This window comes from Stegostoma tigrinum, chromosome 27 (assembly GCF_030684315.1).
Source record: "Stegostoma tigrinum isolate sSteTig4 chromosome 27, sSteTig4.hap1, whole genome shotgun sequence".
NCBI lineage: Eukaryota > Metazoa > Chordata > Chondrichthyes > Orectolobiformes > Stegostomatidae > Stegostoma > Stegostoma tigrinum.
Window position 1 is genome coordinate 7,338,340 of NC_081380.1, and position 25,977 is coordinate 7,364,316.

The 25,977-nt window shown below is 42.1% G+C and overlaps 1 protein-coding gene across 2 annotated transcripts in view; it reads left to right on the plus strand.

The window, feature by feature from the left end:
• ap2b1 (adaptor related protein complex 2 subunit beta 1) overlaps positions 1-25,977 on the plus strand; it is a 280,263-nt gene that overhangs the window by 82,529 nt on the left and 171,757 nt on the right. For both annotated transcript variants that reach the window (XM_048557271.2, XM_048557272.2), the window contains exons 10-14: positions 1,944-2,059; positions 5,356-5,521; positions 6,058-6,156; positions 15,659-15,918; positions 21,634-21,832. In XM_048557271.2, coding sequence (XP_048413228.1) covers positions 1,944-2,059; positions 5,356-5,521; positions 6,058-6,156; positions 15,659-15,918; positions 21,634-21,832 — 840 coding nt within the window. The remainder of the gene's footprint in view (positions 1-1,943; positions 2,060-5,355; positions 5,522-6,057; positions 6,157-15,658; positions 15,919-21,633; positions 21,833-25,977) is intronic.

The window sequence follows — 25,977 nt, forward strand, 5'->3', positions numbered from 1 at the left end:
CAATGCTGACCAATTTTCCCAAGCCGGACTCGTCCCATTCACCTGAGTTTGGCCCATATCCCTCTAAATCTTTCCTGTTCATGTGCCTGTCTGAACATCTCTTAAATGGTGTAACTGCACCTGCCACTTCCACTGGCAGTTCACTCCACATACGAATCACCTTCTACGTGAAAAAGTTGCCCCTCTGGCCCTTCTTAAATCTTTCTCCTCTCACTTTAAAAATATGCCTCCTGTTTTTGATCTCCTCTACCCTAAGAAAAAGACCTTTGCTATTCGTCTTATCTGTGCCTCTCGTGATTTGATAAACCTCTGTAGGGTCAACCTCTTACACTCCAGTGGAAAAAAAACCTCCTACAGCCCAGTCTATTCAGCCTCTCCTTGTTACTGGAACTGGAGGGTTTCACTTATATCCTTGGAAGTCTTTACTATACCCCTTCCAATTTAATTAACATAGTCATACAGCAAAGAAACCAGCACTTTCGCTCAACTCATCCATATCAGCTAAGGTTCCAAAACTGAACTAGTCCCATTTGCCCATATCCCTTTAAACCTTTCTTATCCATGTACCCGTGCAAATGTCATTTGAATGTTGTAATTGTACTCGCCTCTACCACTCCCTCTGGCACCTCATTCTGTAAACGCACTGCCCTCTGTACAAAAACATTGCCCCAAAAGTCCTTTACAAAGCTTTCCCCTCTTACCTCTAATTTTGGACTCCTCTATCTTGGGGGGAAAAGACCTTGGCTATTCATCTACTGTATAACCTCCTTATAAACCTCTAAAAGGTCACTTGTCAGCCTTCTGTGTAGGAATTAACTTAGAACCACAAGCATTCGGGGAAAAAAGAAACCAGTTCAAATTGCAACACTTTCTGAAAGCCATGTAGATATTGCAGATTATTTTACTCCTTGCATTTTAATAAAACAAAAGCTGGTGCTTTTGGAGTGTAGGGATTTGGCTTTATGATGGCTTTGTCATGAATACCAAGGTATGTCATTTAAATGTTGAAAGCTAATGACATTACCGAGACATGTTTTATGAATCCTCGCCAAATATAGTACAAATAATCTTGCAAAACAAGCAACCTTCACAGAAAACAGCCACTAAACTAAAGAGCTAAAACTCTGCACCATGAGTTCTAAATCGCAGATGCTCACTGGTGGTTTGAGAGCTGTTTTTTTTTTCTTTATTCATTCCCGAGATGGGGGTGTCACTAGGCCAGCATTTATTGCCCATCCCTAATTGCTCAGAGGGCAGTTAAGAGTCAGCCACACTGCTGTGGGTCTGAAGTCACATATAGGCCAGACCAGGTAAGGGTGGCTTAAAGAATATCAGGGAACCAGATGAGTCGTTCCGATAATTGATAATGGTCAAATTAATATCATCACTAGACCCTTAATTCCCGATAATTTTTTTATTGAATTCAAATTCCACCATCTGTCGTGGTGGGATTCAAACCAGGGTCCCCAGACCATTAACTGAAAGTCTAGATTAATAATCCACTTATAATACCACAAGGCCATCACCTGACCTCCAATTTAGTGGAATTGGAGGATGATTAATTTTAGCTTTTGTAAAATTCTTTTGTGCTTGTTCTTTCTGGAAGGTCCCAACTGGTACCAATGGGCTTTCACAGCCTCACCCAAACTGTCACTCATCTGAGAATAGTCATCGCAACCAGCACCATTCTGATCTCACTGTGTACCCCTTTTGTGCATACAATGTGTCACTGAAAATTTGATCCTGTTGGTAGATCTGTTGGAGGGTAACATTAGGGAAACTGATTTTTTTAAACAGTTTTCCTTGCCATTCTCTAAACCTGTACTTTTAAGATTTTTTTTTGACTTTCCATTAAATGTTCATGGCTATCTGGAATTATGGAGTAGTTTGGATTCATTATTTTTGAAAATATCAGCTCTGATAAGCAATCTGCTCTATTGCAGCAATCTGCTGAACGTTGTGTGAGCACGCTGCTTGATCTCATTCAGACCAAAGTGAATTATGTCGTCCAGGAGGCTATTGTGGTCATAAGGGATATCTTCCGCAAGTATCCCAACAAGTAAGTGGGAAGGTGGACCATGTGTGGAAATATTATAGATTACGGCACAGTGGCCTAGTGGTTAGCACTGCTACGTCATAGCGCCAAGGATCGGGTGTGTGGAGTTTGCACAGTCTCCCCGTGCCTGCATGGGCTACCTCCCACAGTCCGACAATGTGCAGATGAGGTGGATTGGCCATGCCAAATTGCCTGTAATGTCCAGGGATGTTTAGGTTAGGTGGGTTAGACATGGGAAATGCAGGGGTAGAGGAATGGGTCTGGCTGGGATGCTGTTCGGAGGGGCGGTATGGTCCTGTTGGACTGCATGTGGTGGGAGTGTTTCTACACTGTAGGGATTTTAGAATACAGCGTGGAAGTTCATTTCTAGGTGCCGTCCAAGAGACTTGGTAGCCTCCCTGGCAATGCTCTGCGCTGTGAATCCGTTCTCTGTGTTAACAAACTAATTTAGACTGGATGTTTCATGCAGTCACAGTTATTGTAGCGCAGAAAATGACCATTCACCACATTGACTCAGTGCCAGCTCTTTGTAGAAATCCAACTCTATTCCTAATGTTCCTGCCGTTTATTTTGCTCAAGTACCCACCAAATTCCTTTTGAAATCAGTGATCAGCTTAATTCCCATAATGCTTGTAGGTATTAAGTGTAAGGCTATTACCACTGCACATGAGAGAAGTTTTCTCTTCCATGCTTTTCCAAGCCAAAAGCAGTGGGCCAGGATAAATGGGTCTTTCTGCAGATGGCAAACTGTAACTAGTGGGGTGCTGGAGGGTTCAGTTCTCGGACGTTAACTACTTACAATCTGTACAAATGATCTGCAAGCAGGGACAGAGTGTAACACAGCAAAGTTTACGGATGATACTAAGAAAAGGCTGGAAAGCAGGCTATGATAAGGAGAAACAGTTTACAGATGGATATTAGAGATAACGGGAACTGCAGATGCTGAAGAATCCAAGATAATGAAATGTGAGGCTGGATGAACACAGCAGGCCCAGCAGCATGCTCCCGAGATGCTGCTGGGCCTGCTGTGTTCATCCAGCCTCACATTTCATTATCTACAGATGGATATTAATAGGCTAGGAGAATGGCCCAGAATCTGGCAGGTAGAATTGAATGCGGATAAGTGGGTTTGTCCATTTTGGCTGGAAAAACCAAAGGGTAAATTAATATATAAATGGGAAGCAGATCCAAAGTGTGTCAGTGCAGAGGGATCTGGCTGTCTCTGTGCATGAATTGCAGAAAGTGGATATGCTGAAAGGCAAATGGAATCCTAGCATTTATTGCAAAAGGACTGGATTACAAAAGTAAAGAGGAGTTGTTACATTTATATAAGGTGTTGATGAGACCACACCTGGAATATTGTGCCCAGTTTTGGTCTCCTTTCTTGAGAAAGGATGTGATGATACTTGAGGCAGTACAGAGGAGGTTCATCAGGTTGATTCCAGGAATGAAAGGGCCGTCATATGAACAACAGTTGAATAGCTTGGGCTTATACTCTCTCTAGAGCTCAGAAAAATGAGACCATGTGATTGATGTATGCCAAATGCTAAAGGGAATTGACACGGTGAACATGAACAGATGTTTCCCCTGGCGGGACAATTTCAAACAAGAGGGCATGGATATAGAGAGGAGGTAGGTTCAAAATGAAGATGACGAGACATTGCTTCTATTAAAGGGTTGTGATTCTGTGGAACTCTCTGCCCTAGAGTGCAGGGGAGGCAGAATCAACAAACAGCTTCAAGAAAGAAATAGATGTGTTCCAAATGAAACATGAGATAAAGAGCTGTAGTAAGCAGGCAAGAAAGTGGAGTTCAGATCATGCTAAGATCAGCCACAATCATGTTAAGTGGCAGGGAGGCTGAATTGCCTACTCCCGATTCGAATTACTATTTTCCTATGCTTTCATGCATCTGTTGCCCAAATCTGTTTCTCCTCCTCATAGACTCAGCTAATGGAATGGCTGTTCTTTTCTCTATTTTAGCTATATCTTATATTATCTATACCGTAATCTATAAAACCTTACATCAGTCTCCTTTGTTCAAAGGAGAACAACTGCAGCTTCTTCAAACTAACCTTGCAGCTAAAATTCCTTGTCCTTGGAACTATTCTAGCAAATCTCTTTTGCCCTGTCTGAAGAGCTGCCTGGTCTGTTTCAGCAGGGGAACAGTAACAAAACTATTGGAATTGGCATATTTGAAGGTGGTCAGGGCAAACAGCTGTTAACCAAGCCATATTGCAAAAGAGGGAAGGGTAGGAAAGCCAGAAAATTGCCTCTGTTGTTATATATAAAAGGTAAATGTAAACCTCTGCCAAGCACCAAAGCAGAAAAAATGTTTTTATTTAAAAATTCAAAAATTGATGCCTTGTGTGACAGAGCCACTTTATAAATAGGACAAGTGACTTCCTAATAGCAGTTCAGGGAGTAGTGGACTAAGTTTGTGTAGGAAGCATCTGCTTCAAATTAACTTTTAGCACTTCTAAGATATTTGACATTGTCATTTATATGTAATTTACGTTAATGGGCACAGCTGGATCAAAGTTGGTGCAACCACAGGAAAGTGTGGCCAGGAGAACAATGGGAATAAAGGATGAACAGTCATCTTTCCACTGAGTTTCACGTATTTTAAAGGTATATTTTGTGAGCAGGACAGAGGAAAATCCACCTTATTTTAAGCAGTCTTGTTTTAATTAAGCTCATCTTCAATATTCCATATAGCGTAGGTCCAATATATCCAAAGTACTTAGGTCTGTTTTCTCAAAGATAGCTGTGACAAATTTGGAGAATGGAATTGCTACATAGATGCTATCAGAAGTAACGAGGGAATTAGTCGCAAGCCACAAGTGGAGAAATCAGAACAGCCCTATAGTTATTAAAAATGTATTGCAATGACAACAGACCTTGTCCTGACTGGAAACTGAAATGGGTAAATTCAGAAGTCTCATGACACCAGGTTATAGTCCAACAGATTTATTTAAAATCACAAGCTTTCACAGCGCTGCTCCTTCCACATGGTTAGGCGACCTGGTGTCATGTGACTTCTGACTTTGTTCACCCCAGTCCAACGCTAGCACCTGCACATCATGACATGGGTGAAACAGTCCAAAACATTGATGTGCCAAGAATTAAGATGTGTCCTCCAGTGGAAAAATGCCATTCCTTTGCTGAGAAGAAGCTAAAAAAGAATGTCAACATAATATTAAATACCAGAAGATGTTTTCTTAACTGAAATCACCAATCATGTTTGTTTCAAGTGGGAAATAAATTTGATATAATTAACTTGGTGGCTTTGATTTGCCAGGTATGAGAGCATCATTGCAACCTTGTGCGAAAACTTAGATTCACTTGACGAACCGGATGCACGGGCAGCCATGATCTGGATTGTGGGTGAATACGCAGAACGAATTGACAATGCTGATGAGCTGTTAGAAAGCTTCCTGGATGGCTTCCATGATGAAAGTACCCAGGTATGGACAGTGGATCTGCTGAATGACTGACCAGTGAATGAGAATGACCTATCTGTGATTCAGTTACCTTTCTGATTTGGGAGCAGTTGAAGAAAGGGGAGCTCTAGGGACGAAATACTGGTGAATAAATGCTCTTAAATTTGCTTCTCTGAATTTGGGTCACCTGCTTCAGCCTTAGCCAGGCAACTCATGGAAAGCTGGTGTTAGAGAGATACGGAAGGGGAGATGGCAGAGACAAACTTGAACATGAATTAAAACAATGGGTTGAATTTTGTTAAGTTAATTTATTAATATTGAAGGTTTAACACTGAGGATTGCAAAACATGGAAATCAGAAGTGAATAACAAGCATGTGAAACGTAGGGTTTTGTGGTTTAAGGGAGTAAGCTGAAAAAGGCTACAGAATACTTGGACCTACCCTTGTAATAAACTGCAATCAATTCCATGAAATTGGCACACGTACCTCTTAAGGAAAGTCGTAATCTGACCAATATGAAATTTAAGGTAAATAAGAATTTTTGTGATTCCCCCCTACAGGTGCAATTGACCCTGCTTACGGCAATTGTGAAATTATTCCTAAAGAAGCCAACCGATACTCAGGAGCTGGTCCAGCAGGTCCTCAGTCTGGCAACACAGGTAGGAAAGCTGGGCACTGCTTGTCGTTTGCTGAGTTAATGCCAGGATATGTACTGAAACATTGCACTTGAGAGGTTTTGTTGGACGCTGCCAGATTTTGACTATCACATGTTTGATAGAAACCCTTTAGAGGTTTGCTCATATGGCTTTTCACAACATTGTGAATTTGTGATGCAGTTTCTTGATATCGCCACTAATAGGTTAAATGTACTTCTTGAACAGCAGAACCTGGGAGATGAGAGTTAGGAGTCAGATAAGGAATCTGGACCAGAGTGTTTTGGATAAATGTTCTGGTGAATATCTAAACCATGTATTCGTTCACGTACTGCCTGGGTGAAGAATGTGCAGAGAAAGTAACCTCAGGCAAAGAGAGAGCTTGGTTGGCAGGACTGCTGCAAAATTCCTCAATTGGAAGGACTCCACAGTCCTGTGTTTGCGCAGAGAAAATGGGATGAAAAGAGACATTGAAGCAGATTTTAGAGATGAGGTTGTAAGAGAAAGGTCTGGGCCTTAGAGCTGTAAACAGTAAAATAAATGAACTTTTAGAAGTGTGAAGAAAGCATATGCCAAAACTAAGCTTTTTTTAAAAAAAAGGAACAGCATAACCTTTTTTCTTTAATCTTGTGAGGAGAGAAGTGAAATTGAGTGAAGGAAATATTGTTTTGTTTTTACTGCAGTTTATTCATATGAACTTTGTCTCACTGACATTCCTTAGTCTGTATTGAAAATTTTAAGAAAAAGATATGCATTGCATCAATAAGCAACTCAGGTAGTAAGGACACGTTGTTAAATCCCTGGGTAACTCTAAAGTATAATTGGATAGTTGGACTGTTTGAACATATTTTTGGGCGTAGTGGTATTTGGACTGCTTATGACTGTGACCAGAATCATTATTAAGAGCAAGATCCAAACCTTTTGAACAACCATGTTATCTCCTGATCAGTGTTCCACTGTTCCTTTAATCAGTTGTGTTCTGACCTCAACCACCATGTTTAACATTTAAGCTTTTGTGTTTTTCAAATAAAATTCCTGATATCTCATTCTCTGTCTACAGTATGGAATCCTATGCTCGCGTGCCTTATTGTCTTGACGTTTATTGATTGATAAAAATGTCTTCTATCCTGCTTAATATTTATGTGCCCCAGTGAGGTTTCCTTCTTCATAGTGTTATGGACCAGACCAGACCCTTGCAAAATACTTTAAAAAGGTAGCCTAGACCCTAATTTCCACATATTTTAATGGCAAATGTGAAGTGCCTGTTCCAGATGCAGTTCGACTAGTCAACTACTCGACTTTAGGCAAAATAAAATTTCTAGAAACACTACAGTTAAAATTCAACCAAATGAAGAGGAATTTAGAATAACTTAACTCTTTTGGAAAATTTAACAGTATAATATGTATAATTCGTGTTGCAGTTGTATAGGACTTTGGTTCGGCCACAATTAGAGTACTGTGTACAGTTCTGGTTGCCACATTACCAAAAGGATGTGGATACTTTGGAGAGGGTGCAGAGGAGGTTCACCAGGATGTTGCCTGGTATGGACGGTGCTAGCTATGAAGGGAGGTTGAGTAGATTAGGATTACTTTCATTAGAAAGACAGATTGAGGTGGGACCTGATTGAGGTCTACAAAATAATGAGGGGTATAGACAGGGTGGATAGCAGAAAGCTTTTTCCCAGAATGGGGGACTCAATTACTAGGGGTCATGAGTTCAAAATGAGAGGAGGAAAGTTTAAGGGTGATATGCGTGGAAAGTTCTTTACTCAGAGGGTGGTGGGTGCCTGGAACGCATTGCCAGCGGAGGTGGTAGACGCAGACACATTAGCGTCTTTTAAGATATATTTGGACAGGTACATGGATGGGCAGGGAGGAAATGGACACAGACCGTTAGAAAATAGATGACAGGTTAGACAGAGGATCTTGATCGGCGCAGGCTTGGAGGGCCAAAGGGCCTGTTCCTGTGCTGTAATTTTCTTTGTTCTCTTTGTTCTTTAATAGATACAGTGACTGTAACTAATTAACTGTCTATTTTTGTCACATCCCATAAACACACCTCTTGCAAAAAGGCAAATTCAGAACAAATTCTCATATGCAGCTCTCCAATCCAGGAGGGAAAAAACATAAGAGAAAACTCCGAGTAGCAACCAGGAGGCATTCACTGAAGCTTCCGACTCTGTTGTGACCCCAGTAACTTCTGATGCTACTGAAAAACCAAAACCTAGAAATCCTTATCTGAGAGAGCTGGTCACGCCCACTGAAGGCTATTTTAAAAAATCCAAGGCATCCCTAGCTGTTTACTCAAGTGATATGAACTGGTCAGTTTGGAGCCTCTGCCTCAAAAACTGTTTCCCAAAAAAAAATCCAGGTCAAAATAACTTCTTAAAGTGACAGCATTGTCACATAAATCTGAGGAATTCTAGTTCATCAAGTGGTATCTCATAGCTCTCCTGATGCTGTGGTTTGCTTTGTTCCCTGAAAGGTCATTTGTATTTCAACAATCATTATTCTATGACATGTTCCAGGCAGTGTGCCATCAGGGTACTCTGCAGCTTCTCTCTGATCCCTGGGAATTGATATTAGAGAGATTTGGCAAAGTAATAAGACCATATGATGTAGGAACAAAGCTATGCCATTCAGCCCATCAGCTCTGCTGCACCATTCAATGACTGATCTGATAATCTTCAACTGCACTTCATCTGAATCATGTCAAATTATCTGTTACCTGCTTGACTTATTGCAGATTTGAATACCATTTCTGTGTGAGAAATAACAATTGAAATTAAGTTGTTCCTAATTATTTCATCTTCAATTTTAGTTACACTTCAAGCATTTTGAAAAAAAATTATCCTCTTGAGCAGATGTTTCCCCAGTGAAACAATGTTGCATTGTAACCAGAACATTGTATGCAGTACTTAAACTATGGCCTCAGCACTTCCAAAATTTCCAGTGTAATCCCAGTACTCTGATGTTTTATGCTTTGTCAAGGGAAACTATTTTGCATGTCAGCTTAAATTCAGTTTAAGTTTTACTTCCCCTGCCAGCCTTCGTGATCTGTAGGCAAACAGTGAGATTCCATGATGTTGATATCATTCTATTTACCTTGCCTTGACACAGTTTTCCCCAAACACATTGTCTCATTTCTGTAGACTAAATCCGATTTGCCATATTTCTACCCACCTGACCCAACCTATTGACGACGAGGCAGAAATCTGTTTTGTAGCAAGGCAATTTTTGTATCATCTGCAGACTTCTGAATTATGCCCCTATATTTAAATAGAATAGAATAACCTTTATTGTCACGTGAACTCGGATGAATTCAGTGAAAAGTTTATAATTTTGCCTCTTGGTGCCATCTTACGAGGAAAGGCTGAGGGACTTGAGGCTGTCTTCGTTAGATAGAAGAAGGTTGAGAGGTCACTTAATTGAGACATATAAAATAATCAGCGGGTTAGAGAGGGTGGATAGGGAGAGCTTTTTTCCTAGGGTGGTGATGGCGAGCCCGAGGGGGCATAGCTTTAAATTGAAGGGTGAAAGATATAGGACAGATGTCAGAGGTAGTTTCTTTACTCAGAGAGTAGTAAGGGAATGGAACACTTTGCCTGCAACGGTAGTAGATTTGCCAACTTTAAGTACATTTAAGTCATCATTGGACAAGCATATGGACGTACATGGAATAGTGTAGGTTAGATGGGCTTCAGATTGTGCCGACCTGTCATACCAATGTTGAAGGCTGAAGGGCCTGTACTGTGCTGTAATGTCCTATGTTCTATGTTCTATGTTCTATGTTCCAGATACTTTGTGTTGTTTCAGGATGGGGGAAAAATGTTTGGCATGGGAACAGAGTTTAAAAAGTCCAGAACGTTAATAGAAAGTGACCATAAAGTACTTAAGTTCCAGTCCCTTTCCAACATGAGACCATGCCGACAGTCCCCCAAACATGAGGCGACTGCATCTACTTACCAGCCGCTTTCCAGGACTCACTCAGCTCTGGCTCTGGCTCTGGCCCTGGCCCACTGGACAGCGAATCGGCCTGAGCTCGCTGCACTGCAATTGCTGTACTCGGCCCATGTGCTCTGCTCCCGCTTGGGCTCTGGCCAAGACCTGTCTGTCTCAGCTTCCCCCTCCAGGTAGGGCAGGGCGGTCTAAAGTTGGTGGGGGTAAGGTGGGGTGATGGTGGGGAAAAAAAAGGTCTATAAAGAGAAAAAGAAGAAAGGGAAAGGACCTGGTGAGCAGAGGAGCTCCAACTGGAGGGTCTTTCTCTGCTGCCATCTTGCCAGAATGTTAGTTAACAGGGAATTGTGATATTATGGGAAGGAATGAAAGCTAGGTAGATCCTGAATTCCGTTCTCTTGCCTGTGTCGAGTTAGAGTATTATTACTTGGACAGTTGGAAAAGGTATATTTTGTATTGGTGCACATGGGATTGTGTAGTTAGGTGCTGGTGGAATGGGCCCGATTTATCCTGTTCTTGGTCCCCGCGTGAATGTTGGGCGCGGGCAAGTTTGGATTTGGCTGTGATGCTATTTGAACTGAATAAACTCACGATGATGTGTGTAGGGTTGTAGCCACCTGAGTGAGGTGCTTAACTGTGGAGTCATACACTGTCAAAAACCCCTGTCTCCACATTAGGAAAAGTTGAAACTCTGTTATTTCGTACGACAGGCCACGTGTGAAATTAACTACATTTGGAACAAATTGAGCTTTGCTGATACGGTGGAAAGTCTTTGAAGTGTATAGAATTGAATTAAATATTAAACCGTAATGAAATGACAAAGCATTGGAAATGATGCAATTTAATTAATAGTTTCAGCTTTGTGGTGAAATTGTGCTACATGCCATTTCGTGTTTGAACACCGTATAACCAACACAGAAATTGAAATCCTAGGAGTTGTATTGTTACAAATAATGTTCTGCTTATAATGGAGACTTCTGTAAACCTAAAACTTTTTAAAACCTTTGGACAACCCTTCACTCCTTGGTTTTTTTTTAAATTTTTCTTTCATTCTTCCTGCAAAAAGGCTCTTAATGCCCTATCTTGGCTTTGCCCAAAAAAAGCAACACTTGTCTCTCTTTATCCTCTTCAGCCTTGATGGTTCCTTGTAATGTGGCTTTTGGCTTATTTAGAGTTGTAGTCATACACCATGGAAACAGATCCTTTAGTGCAACTAATCCACACCAAGGGTGTGTACTGTATCGGCGCCGCCTCTTGCTCCCCAGAGGAGCTCGAACAGTTCATCCACTTCACCAACACCTTCCACCCCAACCTTCAGTTCACCTGGGACATCTCCAGCACATCCCTCGCCTTCCTGGACCTCTCAGTCTCCATCTCAGGCAACCAGCTTGTAACTGATGTCCATTTCAAGCCCACCGACTCCCACAGCTACCTAGAATACACCTCCTCCCACCCACCCTCCTGCAAAAATTCCATCCCCTATTCCCAATTCCTCCGCCTCCGCCGCATCTGCTCACACGATAAGACATTCCACTCCCGCACATCCCAGATGTCCAAGTTCTTCAAGGACCGCAACTTTCCCCCCACGGTGATCGAGAACGCCCTTAACCGCGTCTCCCGTATTTCCCGCAACACATCCTTCACACCCCGCCCCCACCACAACCGCCCCAAGAGGATCCCCCTCGTTCTCACACACCACCCTACCAACCTCCGGATACAACACATCATCCTCCGACACTACCGCCATTTACAATCCGACCCCACCACCCAAGACATTTTTCCATCCCCACCCCTGTCTGCTTTCCGGAGAGACCACTCTCTCCGTGACTCCCTTGTTCGCTCCACACTGCCCTCCAACCCCACCACACCCGGCACCTTCCCCTGCAACCGCAGGAAATGCTACACTTGCCCCCACACCTCCTCCCTCACCCCTATCCCAGGCCCCAAGATGATATTCCACATTAAGCAGAGGTTCACCTGCACATCTGCCAATGTGGTATACTACATCCACTGTACCCGGTGCGGCTTCCTCTACATTGGGGAAACCAAGCGGAGGCTTGGACACCGCTTTGCAGAACACCTCCGCTCAGTTCGCAACAAACAACTGCACCTCCCAGTCGCAAACCATTTCCATTTCCACTCCCCCTCCCATTCTCTAGATGACATGTCCATCGTAGGCCTCCTGCAGTGCCACAATGATACCACCCGAAGGTTGCAGGAACAGCAACTCATATTCCGCCTGGGAACCCTGCAGCCTAATGGTATCAATGTGGACTTCGCCAGTTTCAAAGTCTCCCCTTCCCCAACTGCATCCATAAACCAGCCCAGTTCGTCCCCTCCCCCCACTGCACCACACAACCCGCCCAGCTCTTCCACCCCACCCACTGCATCCCAAAACCAGTCCAACCTGTCTCTGCCTCCCTAACCGGTTCTTCCTCTCACCCATCCCTCCCTCCCACCCCAAGCCGCACCCCCAGCTACCTACTAACCTCATCCCACCTCCTTGACCTGTCTGTCTTCCCTGGACTGACCTATCCCCTCCCTACCTCCCCACCTATACTCTCTCCACCTATCTTCTTTACTCTCCATCTTCGGCCTGCCTCCCCCTCTCTCCCTATTTATTCCAGTTCCCTCTCTCCATCCCCCTCTCTGATGAAGGGTCTAGGCCCGAAACGTCAGCTTTTGTGCTCCTGAGATGCTGCTTGGCCTGCTGTGTTCATCCAGCCTCACATTTTATAATCCACACCAACCATGTTCCCAACACAAACAAGTCACACTTGGCCATGTTTGGCCCATATCCTCCAAATCTTTACTATTTATGTACTTATTCAAATGTCTTTTCAATGTAACTGTACCTGCATCGAACACTTCCTCTGGCAGTTCATTCCACATACTAATCACACTCCTTTATCAATCTTTCTTCCCTCAGCTCAAAATGTATGCCCCCTAGTTCTGATCTCCCCCACCCTAGGGAAAAGACCTTTGCTATTCACGTTATCCATGCCCCCCCCCCGCCAAATTTTATAAATCTCTATAAGGTGACCCATCAACCGCCTCCGCTACCATGAAAAACATCCCAGCCTACCTTGATATCTCAAACCTTCCATTCCTGGCAACATCCTGGTAAATCTTTTCTGAACCCTCTTCAATTTAATAACAACCTTCCTGTAACAGCGCGACCAGAATGGTACAAAGTATTCCAATAAAGGCCTCATCAATGTCCTGGACAACCTAAACATGACACCCCAACTTCTGTACTCAAAGTTCTGAACAATGAGGGATTTTTTCCAATTCAAATAAATTGAGCCAAGTCAAGCACACAAAACAGATCCACAGTACACATTGATCGTTTTTGGATTGAATTGAATAAAATTGAGAAGTTTGAACTGAGTTAAGTGAAGCATACAAAAATAATCGATACAAATTGGCCTTCGCGGATGGTTAAATGCTGAATGCTATTTTATCAATACAGATGTTCTTTGCCTTCATGCTGTTAAACCAAAAGTGGTGGGGAAGGCTCATGCATACAGAATACACAATGTATACAGCAGTTCATCCACTCCAATTGTGCCTGTGCTTGTAACTGTGAACTGTGTCTTCTCTTTTTTATTCCCCAAGTGTGGCCTTTGATCTTATGCTCCCTGGATTGAAAAAAATAAATGTATTGGATTTACGAGCATGTGGAGCTTTTAAAGGAGAATGTTTGGTGTATGATACTTTACCAAGTGCCATTTTTGAAAACATTGTGAAGTCTGTGTGGATAGTGATGTGGATATTGTTATGGGTGAAAGGAAAAATAATACTGAAAGTCAAAGTAATTTAGTCCCTCCTATAAGGCTCAGTGATATGGACTGTATACAGCAAGCAGAAAGAGAATGTGCCTCTAAGATTCTGTAAATCCATTGTTAGGATCTGCACACCAATGTCTATTCTCACTCAGGTCAACATCCTTATCATTGAAGCATTAACCAGCCTTGATCAGCTCCATTGGATGAGCCACATCATCTGCATGCCTGACATAACTCTCCAAATCAAACATTGTACTTGAAGCTTCAATATGGTATGCGAAACCCAGGATCGCAGAGGACAGTCTCAAAGTTGCCCTCTTTAAAATATGCAACAACCTGACCAAAACCTGGAAATCCTGGACCAATGCTGTCTGCAGTGAAGGGGAAGCTTCTGGGAAGCATATGTGCACCTTGAATCCAATTGTCAATGGAATACATGGTAAACTGGGCATCCTACCCTCCCATTCCCCTCCAACCCACTAACTGTGCTTGTGGCACAATCTGAAGGTCATGCGTTTGACTGTTCAGTCACTTCAGAACTCATTCTTAGTGGAAACAAATCCTGCTCAATCCCATGGCATTACTTAAGAGAAAGTTTTTAAAAAAAAGCTTTGTGTGGCCTTTGATCTGCTGCACACCGATCCTGAATAAATAAATGTTTTGAGTTTATGAACCTGTGGAGCTTTTAAAAAGAAAGAAAGGTTAGTGTATGATATACTTTGGAATGTCTTGTTTCCTGACATATTGTGAAGCTGGCATTGGCATGAGTGTAGTTGGATATTATTGTAAAGGAAATCAAATACAGACATTCAAGCATATTAAAGGTGCTGGACCTAAACAGAATGTAAACATTCAGATTTCTCTTGATGCTTTATTCGTTCACCACAGTTTCTGTGAGAAGTGGAATTCTTTAGTGGAGTAAAATCCTATTACAACTGAAGAAGTGAAGGTCTCTGAATTTTTTTCAAGCACAACTGTAGCTCTGTTCCTGTGAGCATAAGGAATAAAGTTGTGCTTTATCCCTTTAATGTTTGAAATTAATACAGGGACAATAGTTTATTCCATACTTACTGTAATTTACTTTTGAACCTTCCCTTCTGTTCTACCTTCTCCCTTTCAACAGCATAAAATGTGACACATTTTACCCTCTCATCAGTTCGAAAGAAGTCACATTTGATTGAGACAATCACACTCTGTCTTTCTGCACAAGTGCTACCATATCTGCTGTGCTTTTTTGAGCGCTTAGATGCTGCGAAACCAAAGTAAAAACTATAATGTTTTGCTTTTGTCAAGTAACAGTTCACATTGACAGTTTTTTAATGTGAAGTTGAGGGTTATCTGTGTTGCCAAAAAATTGTTTTCTGTCCGTGGAATTTAGACAGTGCAGGTACGGCTAGTTCAGTGGTCCTGCATGACACCCTGATTAGTCATGGATTGTGTACGTACTACGCATTCTGCAATCAAGGTGTAGGGTAGCTCATCATGGAGCTGCAGCAGCCCTCAGCATGGGAAAGCCTGAATTTCATAGTTCCAGGTGGTGATATATCAGGTCTTCTTAAAATTTCACTTTAGCGGAAGAGAATATTTCTGTGACACCCATAGATTTTGCTTAGTATTTGCAATCAGTATTTTGGTGTGCTAAAAGGATTTTTTTTAAAATTAGTGAGTTCCAACTATTGAATCAGGAGTAATCTGGATTGATGTGCTACATGGCAAAAGCTCACAGATATGCTAATATTTCTTCTTTTTGTGTTTGTCTGTAGGATTCTGATAATCCTGATCTCCGTGATCGTGGTTACATTTACTGGCGCTTGCTGTCCACAGACCCTGTGGCTGCAAAAGAGGTAGTGCTGTCTGAAAAACCACTGATCTCTGAAGAGACTGACTTGATAGAACCAACCCTGCTGGATGAGCTCATCTGTCATATCGGCTCATTGGCATCCGTTTACCACAAACCTCCAAATGCATTTGTGGAGGGTAGCCACGGGATTCATCGCAAACACCTGCCAATGCAAGTTGGAGGGTTAGTACCAATGTGTGAAAGACTGTAATGTAAATGAATTAGACAGACATTTTGTGCTTAGAGTAAGAAGATAAACTTGTTGTTCAATGATATGGAAATCTCTAATTTCTGCCTAATGATCCACTACATCCAAGCAAATTGGATATGATTTTGTACTGGATAGCAACAATTTTCCCTGGAGTGCTCATTAGCCTTTCACTTAACCATGTTGCATTGCATTGCTTGGCACTGTTGTCTAAGGATCATCAAAACCTTGGAGGAAGAAGCATCTTTTATTGGTAACCTAATGAAGAAAAGTTCCCTTTGCTAGAATGATGTCATTACTGCCTATCCTGTATTCAGTACCACAGAATTTGAGTTACACATGAGCGAGCACTGTGATGTTATGCAAGTGCAGATGACCTCCTCAAACCTGAGATTACGTAGACGCAAAAATGTGAGAGACTGAATTGGCAACCTAGTGTGTCCAAAGCATGCATTAACTTGTTTTAACTGCAGCTTGACCTGCTGCCGTAGGGCAGCTGAATTTAGAGGAATTGGTTTTACATCTTCCTCACCCTGCATGTCAGTCAGTGCGTTAACAGAGAATGATGCTATCATGGAGATTTATTTATTTTAATGAATAATCCACTTTGGGAGAATATAGTGTTTTGGCACCAGGATACAACCTGTTGATACGGACATGTGGGACATAAAGTCAAGATTATTTGGTTTGATGTGCCTGTTTTTCAGTAGTTGGTACCAAGTTGTATGGGTATAGTTCTGTCCAGTTTGTTTAATAACTTCATTGAGGTGAGCCTGATGAGCATTCTATGGTATTTACCTAATCAAGTTGTCTTGAGCTTTGGTTTGCAGCAAAGTTGGAAATACGGTTACAAAATTATTTGCATTTAACTGTCAGTGTTAGGTTAATTTCATAATCATGTGAAACTTATTTTACTCCATTTTCAAGAGAGCTTGCCAAAACTACATTAACTGCTTTTGAATGGCATCTGTGTTTTGGGTTGACAAGATCTCCCAAATTTCCTCAGCCAAACAGTTTGTTGTGCAGTCTTTTTTAGCCTTGGTTCAAGCTTTTTCTTTGGCATATGTAATGAAAAAAGATGAATTGAATTGTTTTCTTTGATTTTTAACACTGACTTATTAGGATTATGGTCACTATTTTTGACAACAAGGCAAAATGGTTTGTGATTAATGCTCAGAGTCAGATTGGCCTTTGTCTTAATGTGTCAAGAATGAAATTCAGCAATATTGTTTTGTCCAATGAAAATCAATTCTCCCATGCAGTGTGTACAATGTTTCATCAGGAATTTAGCAGAACATATTTCATTATCCTAGTTACAACTCTCCAATTTTGTCAGTGCTCTCCCTGTCGTCAACGGCAGAGGTAAATTATAGTTGACCTTTTGTAAGGAGTGGACTGAATTGCTTTGTAGCCTTCCGTGCAGCACCTGGCCTCAGGGTTATACTGCTGTCTGGTTGATAATTCCTCTCATCAATTTCCTTCAAATCGCTCATCCTCAGTATGTACAATTTCTAAAGTTCCTGCTAATTCTTCATCTCCCCTTCTCCCAGGTACATTTAGTAAGGAAATTGTTTTTGTCCGGTGCTTCTGAGTTTCTTTATTTCTCCTTTTTAGACACTATAGTTTGATAATATCATGACTTGTTATAAAGTCTTCTATTTTCAATGAATCTCATCCAACGAAAACATTCATGTTGTTTTCCTCCTTACGGCTTTCAATACTTGAAAACAGAAGCTTGATTTTTCTTCCCTATTTACCTTGCATCTGTTCTTCTCAGTCTTGTTGGTCTCTATATAATGGGAAGTGATTCTCTCATTTGATTTCCCAATTTAAACAAAAATAAGTGACAGTGAGAGTTAAGGTGCGAGTCAAAGCGTTTTGACAGTAGGACCAATTTGACAGTAGTGTGTTTAACTCTGTGTAGAATTGCTTGAATATTTAAAATATATAAAAGCCAGCTATGCCAGCACTAAGCAAAACAACTTTGAGTCATTAGTGGTCAAGTTGAAATTCATATAATCCCTACCGTGCGTAAGCAGGCCATTTGGCCCATCACGCCTACACCAACCCTCCGAAGAGCATCCCACACAGATCACCCGATTCTGTCATTGTAACCCTGAATTTCCCAAGGCTAATCCTGCACATGCATATCAGTGGACACCATGGGCAATTTAGCATGGCCAATCCACCTAACCTGCACATCTTTCAACTGTGGGAAGAAACCAGAGCAGCCAGAGAAATATCAACACATACACTAAGAGAATGTGCAAACTCCACACAGACTGGAGGTTTGAACCAGCTGGGGTCCCTTGCACTGTGAGACAGCAGTGCTAACCACTGAGCCAACATGCCACCCAAGGATACACATAATTTATAATAGTTAGAAGTTATCTATATTTTCACTTTCAGCCACTAATGGAGGAAAGCTACTAGATAAAACACATATTTTGTCAGTGAGCTGAGGCTTAATGCAGCCTTTATAGCTCCCTGTGTTCTAAAATCATTATTTCCTTTTTCGTAAATATTTATTCATCCGCCTCACTGCCATTCTATTCCAGAAAATTAGTCATGTTAGTTTTGAGGTAATGGAATGACCATATTCACCACTGGAATCTTTTGCTCTAGTCCCTTAATAAATACTTCTGTTATTTATGCTATAATGACAGCCAGAGCAAGTTTAAGATAACAAAATGTGAAGCTGGATGAACACAGCAGGCCAAGCAGCATCTCAGGTGTATAAAAGCTGATGTTTCAGACCTATACCCTTCATCTGAAACATCAGCTTTTGTGCTCCTGAGATGCTGCTTGGCCTGCTGTGTTCATCCAGCTTCACACTTCGTATTCTTGGATTCTCCAGCAGATGCAGTTCCCATTATCTCAAAGCGAGTTTAATTTTTTTTCAGGGCCAGCATAATAATCTGAACTGATGCTGTGACATTGCTGTTTGAATCCCCAAGGAAGTATTTGACTTTCAGTAAAATTCATGAAAGATTGAATTTTTTTAAATATAAGAATCAATTCCATACTGTAGGCATATATTCAAGAGTTTAAGAATATTATGAATTCACACAGAGACTCTACCAGTGCACCTCTCTGCCATTTACACATAGAATAAAAGTCGACGGTGGACTTTTCATTAAACTTTTAGTGATAAGAACATGAGAAGTCAGAGCATCAGTAGACCATGCAGCTCCTCAGGACCAGGACAGTTGAACATACGGCAAATCAATCATCTGAAGACAAATCTGAAGAGGCATGCCTTCAGTTCATGATGGGAAAGTGGGATTGACTTCACTGGACTTGTAGTTCATCACAAGGCCTATCCACTCTGCTCATCGATGGATCTGAGCTGGAACCAGCGAGGGACAGTCCAAGGGCTCCAATGTAAATAGGCCTGTATGTAGCCTGTTTAAAGTTTAAAACTGTACTCTGGTCTATTTAGTGATAATGGGAACTGCAGATGCTGGAGAATCCAAGATAACGAAATCCATCCCCCTCTCTGATGAAGGGTCTAGGCCCGAAACGTCAGCTTTTGTGCTCCTGAGATGCTGCTGGGCCTGCTGTGTTCATCCAGCCTCACAAAGTTTCGGGCCTAGACCCTTCATCAGAGAGGGGGATGGATTTTGTTATCTTAGATTCTCCAGCATCTGCAGTTCCCATTGTCACTAAATAGACCAGAGTACAGTTTTAAACAGGCTACATACTCATTTCTGTTCTGACCAGAAGATTGGAGCTAAAGTGGAATTCGGATATATTATGTTTTCCTAGATAATCTTTTACTATGAGATTGCTAATAAACATTGCCTGGTTGCACAATAATCACTCTAAAATAGCTTTGCCCGTATTTGGAATCTGTCACACAAAAGCATTTAAGAAATTTATCTTGTACTGCCCTTCCACAAATTTGCTCGACATAGTCTGTATGAAGATTAAAGTACTCTAGAACTCTAAAGTTACCTTTGTTACAAGCTGTAATCATTTCTTACTTAATTGGACAGACCATCAATTATTAGTGTATCTATAAGCTATTCATTTTCTGACCTTTGTTCTCCCCAAGGTCCATCTATTTTGATTCGACTTCCTGAACTTTCTGAGCCAAGATCATACTCACTATTAAGATAATATTCTCTTTCCATTCTATCTGTTTTTTCAAAGTGCTGTGTACTTTGGATAATAAATATTCAAATCTTGGTCACGTTGTAACAATGTCTTTCTAAGTGGTGATTTGATCTAAAACTAAAAATAAAACTTTCTCCCTCTGCCCTGATTTTGTCAAAAACTACAAACCTAGAATTTTGAAGCTAGAAAATTGTCATGACCTCTTGGTGAGAAACACAAGACTTGGGTGTGGGGGAGTGTTTCACTGTGTCTAGAGGCCTGTTATATCTTGGTCAGAACTTCATGTCTTAGTGCTGTCTACTCCAAAATTTCAGTTTGAGATCCTGACTCCCACATTGGAAAGACCTGATCTAAATCATTTATCTCTGCCACTAGTTCACTAAATTTTTATAGCATTCGTAGTAAAGATCCTTTAATTTTATTCTAACCCATATGTGGCTGGCTGCTCATAGAAACCCTTGAGTGGAAGCAGGCCATTCGGCCTATTGAGTGAACATCATCCCTCCAAAGAGCATCCCCTTAATGCTATATTTCCCATGGCTAATCCATGTAGCCTGCACATCTTTGTACTCTATGCACAGTTTGACCTGCACATCTTTTGGACCGTGGGAGGGAACCAGAGCATCCCAAGAAAACCTGTGCAGACGTGTGGAGAAAGTGCAAACTCAGTTCGAGGCTGGAATCGAAGCTAATACCCTGGCGACGTGAGGCAGCAGTGCTAACCACTGAGCCACCATCCCACCTGGACGTTATTCGCTGGTGCACTATTCCCATTTAAGTTAGTCTTGATCAGCCCTCCTCAGCTTTTCTATACGTATGCCATTCTGTCATCTTGACTTTAGATTCTAACTTGAATTTGAAAGCTCTCTTTGCCTAAACCTACCTCCCTCTGAACTTATTCAAGTCATTAAAATTTTCACTGCTGAGCTGCCTTGCCTGGAGTTGTGGTTTTGTGTCATTATTATTATCACTGTCTGTACAGTGCCGAGATGCAGAGGTGTGATTGTCAGCAACCTGAGTGAAAATCATTGAACTGTTGCCCAGAAATACAGTTGCTGAGCATCTGTGGAAATTTCAATTTTTAAATGATTTAATGGCCAGGACAGTGAGAAAGTATACTGCTGTGATGGTGATAACAGGTTGCATTGTAAAATGTGACCAGAAAGCTGATGAGTGACTGAGAGTTTCACTGCTTTTGATTATTATAATAACCCATTTCATAAAATTTTCATAAATACTGATAATTTGCTCTCAACTTACACTGTTATCACTGATACATGTCTGTTTCACTGTTGGCTTTTGTGCATGTTCATTAACAACTCAAAGTTGTATGCACTGCCATCTTTACTTTGTTTAAAGATAAGGCAAACTGCAATCGTTGGAGGGTCTATATCCCAAATATTGTCATGTGAGCAGTATATGTACAGACATGCGATAAGTCAATCTGTGACCGATGCAATGTATTCTGTTGTTATTTTGCAGTGTCTGCTAATGTTCCTCATTTGAGATTATTTCTTGTGCTTTACATGCATCGGAATAATGCTTTGATACTGTATTTCTCTCTGTTTTAGAATTGAGCCTGATAGTCCAGTTGGGCCAACCCCTGCAGCTAACTTGACTTTGGAGCAACAACCTCAAGTTATTCCATCCCAAGGTGACCTTCTGGGTGACCTGCTGAACCTTGACCTGGGACCCCCTGTCAATGTACCACAGATGTCTTCAATGCAGATGGGAGCTGTGGATCTTCTGGGAGGTGGACTAGACAGTCTGGTATGTGATTTGTGATTTTTGTTTTGATTTGATCCAAAGTTTGGAGAAAACAAGCTTAGGATCGATATTTTGAACGCTGAGTGCACATTTCACAAAGGAGATGCAGGCTCAGTCAATTAAGTGAATGAGTCCTTGAAATATTTGAAAAGATGAAATATGCCATATTACATTTGGGGAAAAAAAAACAGATTTTCAGTTAGAACGTTTAACATGTGAGAAAGTGATAGCCTGAGAGAGAATGCAAGCAGTTGAAAAATAATTGGACGCTCCAACTCTAATGAAATTACAGAGAGGCAGATTACTACTGATGGTGGACAAGCCAAATACTTAATAGGGGAAAAAAATGCAGATTTTCTTAACTTTTCAAGAAATTAAGATATTTAACAGTGTATATATCCTAGAATAGAAGTTAATTAAACTTGAGAGGAGTCTTGAGCCATTTTGCAATTTATGAAGATTTATGACTTTGAAAGCCTTGGGCATACCCTTGAGAACCTCACATTTAAGCATTGCAGCTGCTTTGATTCCCTCAAAGTACAATTTCTTGCTTCCATTAATGCGCTAAACACAGTAGTGCAGTATAGAATAAATGTCTGGTCACAATTTATCAATGTTTTTACAACCAAGGTTGAACGGGTGCACCATAAAGCACAAACTAGGATCAGGAGTGAGCTATTCGGCTCATCGAGCCTGCTCCACCATTCAGTATCATCAGGACGGATCCTCGATCTCGATACAGCATATTTACGTTGTCCCATACCCCTTGTACTTTTAAAATCTGAAACAAAGTTAATCTGTTCCTAGGATGTTTTCAGTGACTTGGTTTCCACAACCTCCTGTGGTAGAGAATTCCACCGATTCAGTGGAGAAATTGTTCCTTATTTCAGTCTTAAATAATCTACCCCATATCTTAAGATTGTATTCTCTGGCTGTAGACTTCCCAGCCGGAGAAAACATCCTCCTTGCATCCAATCTGTCTTGCCCTGTTTGAATTTTATATGTTTCAATCAGATCCCCTCCCATCCTTCTAAATTTTAGTGAATACAAGCCCAGGCGATACAATCTTTCCTCACGCGCCAGTCCTGACATCCCTGGTGTTAAGCTGGTGAACCTTCAATGCACTCCATCTGTGATAAGTATATTCTTTCTTAGGTAGGAATACCAAATCTGCGTGCAATACTCCATTGTACTGAAGGCCACTCTATCATTTGCCATCCTAATTTGTACCTGCCTGTCTACTGCCATTGGCTTGTGTACAAGAACAGCCAGATCGCTTTGTACGTCCTCACTTCCCATATGTCACTCTTTAAATAATACTCTTCCTTTCTGCTTTTTCACATTAAACTGCATGATTTGACAGTTAGCCACGTTGTGCCTCAACAGCCATGTGTTTGCACAGTCAGCCAACTTGCCCAAATCACCTTGCAGCCTCTTTGCACCCACCTCACAACTCTCAGTTTTGTGTCCAGTTTTGTGTTATTAGCAAACTTAGAAGTATTTCACGTGGTTCACTCATCAAGGTCAGTTATATATATCAACTGGGGCCCAAGTATTGATCCTTGCGGTACACCACTGGTCACTGCCTACAACTCAGTAAAAGGCTCATTCGTTCCCACTGTTTTCTGACTGTCAACGAATTCTCAAAATCCATGCCAATAGATTATACCCATCCCATGTGCTTTACCTTTACCCACTCTTTTGAGGGACCTTATCAGAAGCCTTCTAAAAATTCGCACTCACTGGTTCTCCCTTTTCTATTAGTTACATCCTCCAAATGCTGCAGATTTGCTGAGCACGATTTGCCTTTAATAAACCCATGCTGGCTTTGTCCAGCTCTGTCACTGCTTTCCAAATGTTTGGTTGTCATCTCGTTTATAATAGACTCTCTCATTTCAGGCTCTTGTGGCTCAATACTAGAGTCCCTGGTAGGAGACTTGGGTTCAAGTCCCACCTACTCCAGAGGTATGTAATAATACCTCTCCATAGAGAATATGTAGAATCTAGCATTTTCCCTGCTACGATGATGTAGGCCAACTGGTCTGTAATTCCCAGATTTTTCGCTCCCTCTTTCTTCCTTCTCCTTTATAAATAGGGAGATTATATTTGCTGCTTTCCAATCTGTAGGAACTGCTTCAGAGTCTATTTTGGAAGACAAACGCCAATGCATTTGTAATTTCAAGACCAACTCTCTTTTGCACTCTGGGATGTATGATCTACTCCCGGTGATTTGTGAGCCTTTAACCCTGTTAATTTTCCCACCAGCAGTTTCTTCCTAATACTGATTTCCTTCTAATACTGATTTCCTTCTGTTCCACCATCTCAAGAGGCTGTTGGTTCCCTAATGTTTCTGTGAGGTTATTTGTGCCCTCTTGAGTGAGGGCAGCACTAAAGTATGTGTTCGATTCTTCTGCCATTTCTAGTCCCACACCTCCAATTGGTCACAACTAATTTTAAATTTAAACAATTGCAGGTGCTGGAAATCCGAAACCAAAATAGAAATGGCTAGAGAAATTCAGCAGGTCTGGCCGAATCCATGGAGAGAAAGCAGAATTAATGTTTTGGGTCCAGAGACCCGAGAGTTCTGGAGAGCTTTCCACAGGTGCTGCCTGACTGGCTGAGTTTCTCCAGGCAGTTCTGAAATGTTAAATTTAGGTAGAATTGCCAATTATATATATTTATTTTGTAGACCATGTATGGTTTAGTCTTAGAAACAATTCAGATAGGTTTCTTTGGATCATCAAATCTCATCAGTTCTTCGCAAGAAATTACATTGCTTAACTCGCAACCTGGACTTGAAATTCCCACAAAAGTGCCTCTGTCAAGGACTGAATGACTACTTGTGTCCTGGTCATTCATATTCCTTTCCTTTGACTGTTCCCCTGGATTCTGGAACCCACACTGCAGGACTCAACTCAGATATAGCTCTAGAGATAATGGGAACTGCAGATGCTGGAGAATTCCAAGATAATAAAATGTGAGGCTGGATGAACACAGCAGGCCAAGCAGCATCTCAGGAGCACAAAAGCTGACGTTTCGGGCCTGGACCCTTCATCAGAGAGGGGATGGGGAGAGGGAGCTGGAATAAATAGGGAGAGAGGGGGAGACAGACCGAAGATGGAGAGTAAAGAAGATAGGTGGAGAGAGTATAGGTGGGGAGGTAGGGAGGGGATAGGTCGGTCCAAGGAAGACGGACAGGTCAAGGAGGTGGGATGAGGTTAGTAGGTAGCTGGGGGTGCGGCTTGGGGTGGGAGGAAGGGATGGGTGAGAGGAAGAACTGGTTAGGGAGGCAGAGACAGGTTGGACTGGTTTTGGGATGCAGTGGGTGGGGGGGGGGAAGAGCTGGGCTGGTTGTGTGGTGCAGTGGGGGGAGGGGACGAACTAGGCTGGTTAAGGGATGCAGTAGGGGAAGGGGAGATTTTGAAACTGGTGAAGTCCACATTGATACCATATGGCTGCAGGGTTCCCAGGCGGAATATGAGTTGCTGTTCCTGCAACCTTCGGATGGCATCATTGTGGCACTGCAGGAGGCCCATGATGGACATGTCATCTAGAGAATGGGAGGGGGAGTGGAAATGGTTTGCGACTGGGAGGTGCAGTTGTTTGTTGCGAACTGAGCGGAGGTGTTCCGCAAAGCGGTCCCCAAGCCTCCGCTTGGTTTCCCCAATGTAGAGGAAGCCGCACCGGGTACAGTGGATGCAGTATACCACATTGGCAGATGTGCAGGTGAACCTCTGCTTAATGTGGAATATCATCTTGGGGCCTGGGATAGGGGTGAGGGAGGAGGTGTGTGGACAAGTGTGGCATTTCCTGCGGTTGCAGGGGAAGGTGCCGGGTGTGGTGGGGTTGGAGGGCAGTGTGGAGCGAACAAGGGAGTCACGGAGAGAGTGGTGTCTCCGGAAAGCAGACAGGGGAGGGGATGGAAAAATGTCTTGGGTGGTGGGGTCGGATTGTAAATGGCGGAAGTGTCGGAGGATGATGTGTTGTATCCGGAGGTTGGTAGGGTGGTGTGTGAGAACGAGGGGGATCCTCTTGGGGCGGTTGTAGCGGGGGCGGGGTGTGAGGGATGTGTTGCGGGAAATCCGGGAGACGCGGTCAAGGGCGTTCTCGATCACAGTGGGGGGAAGGTTGCGGTCCTTAAAGAACTT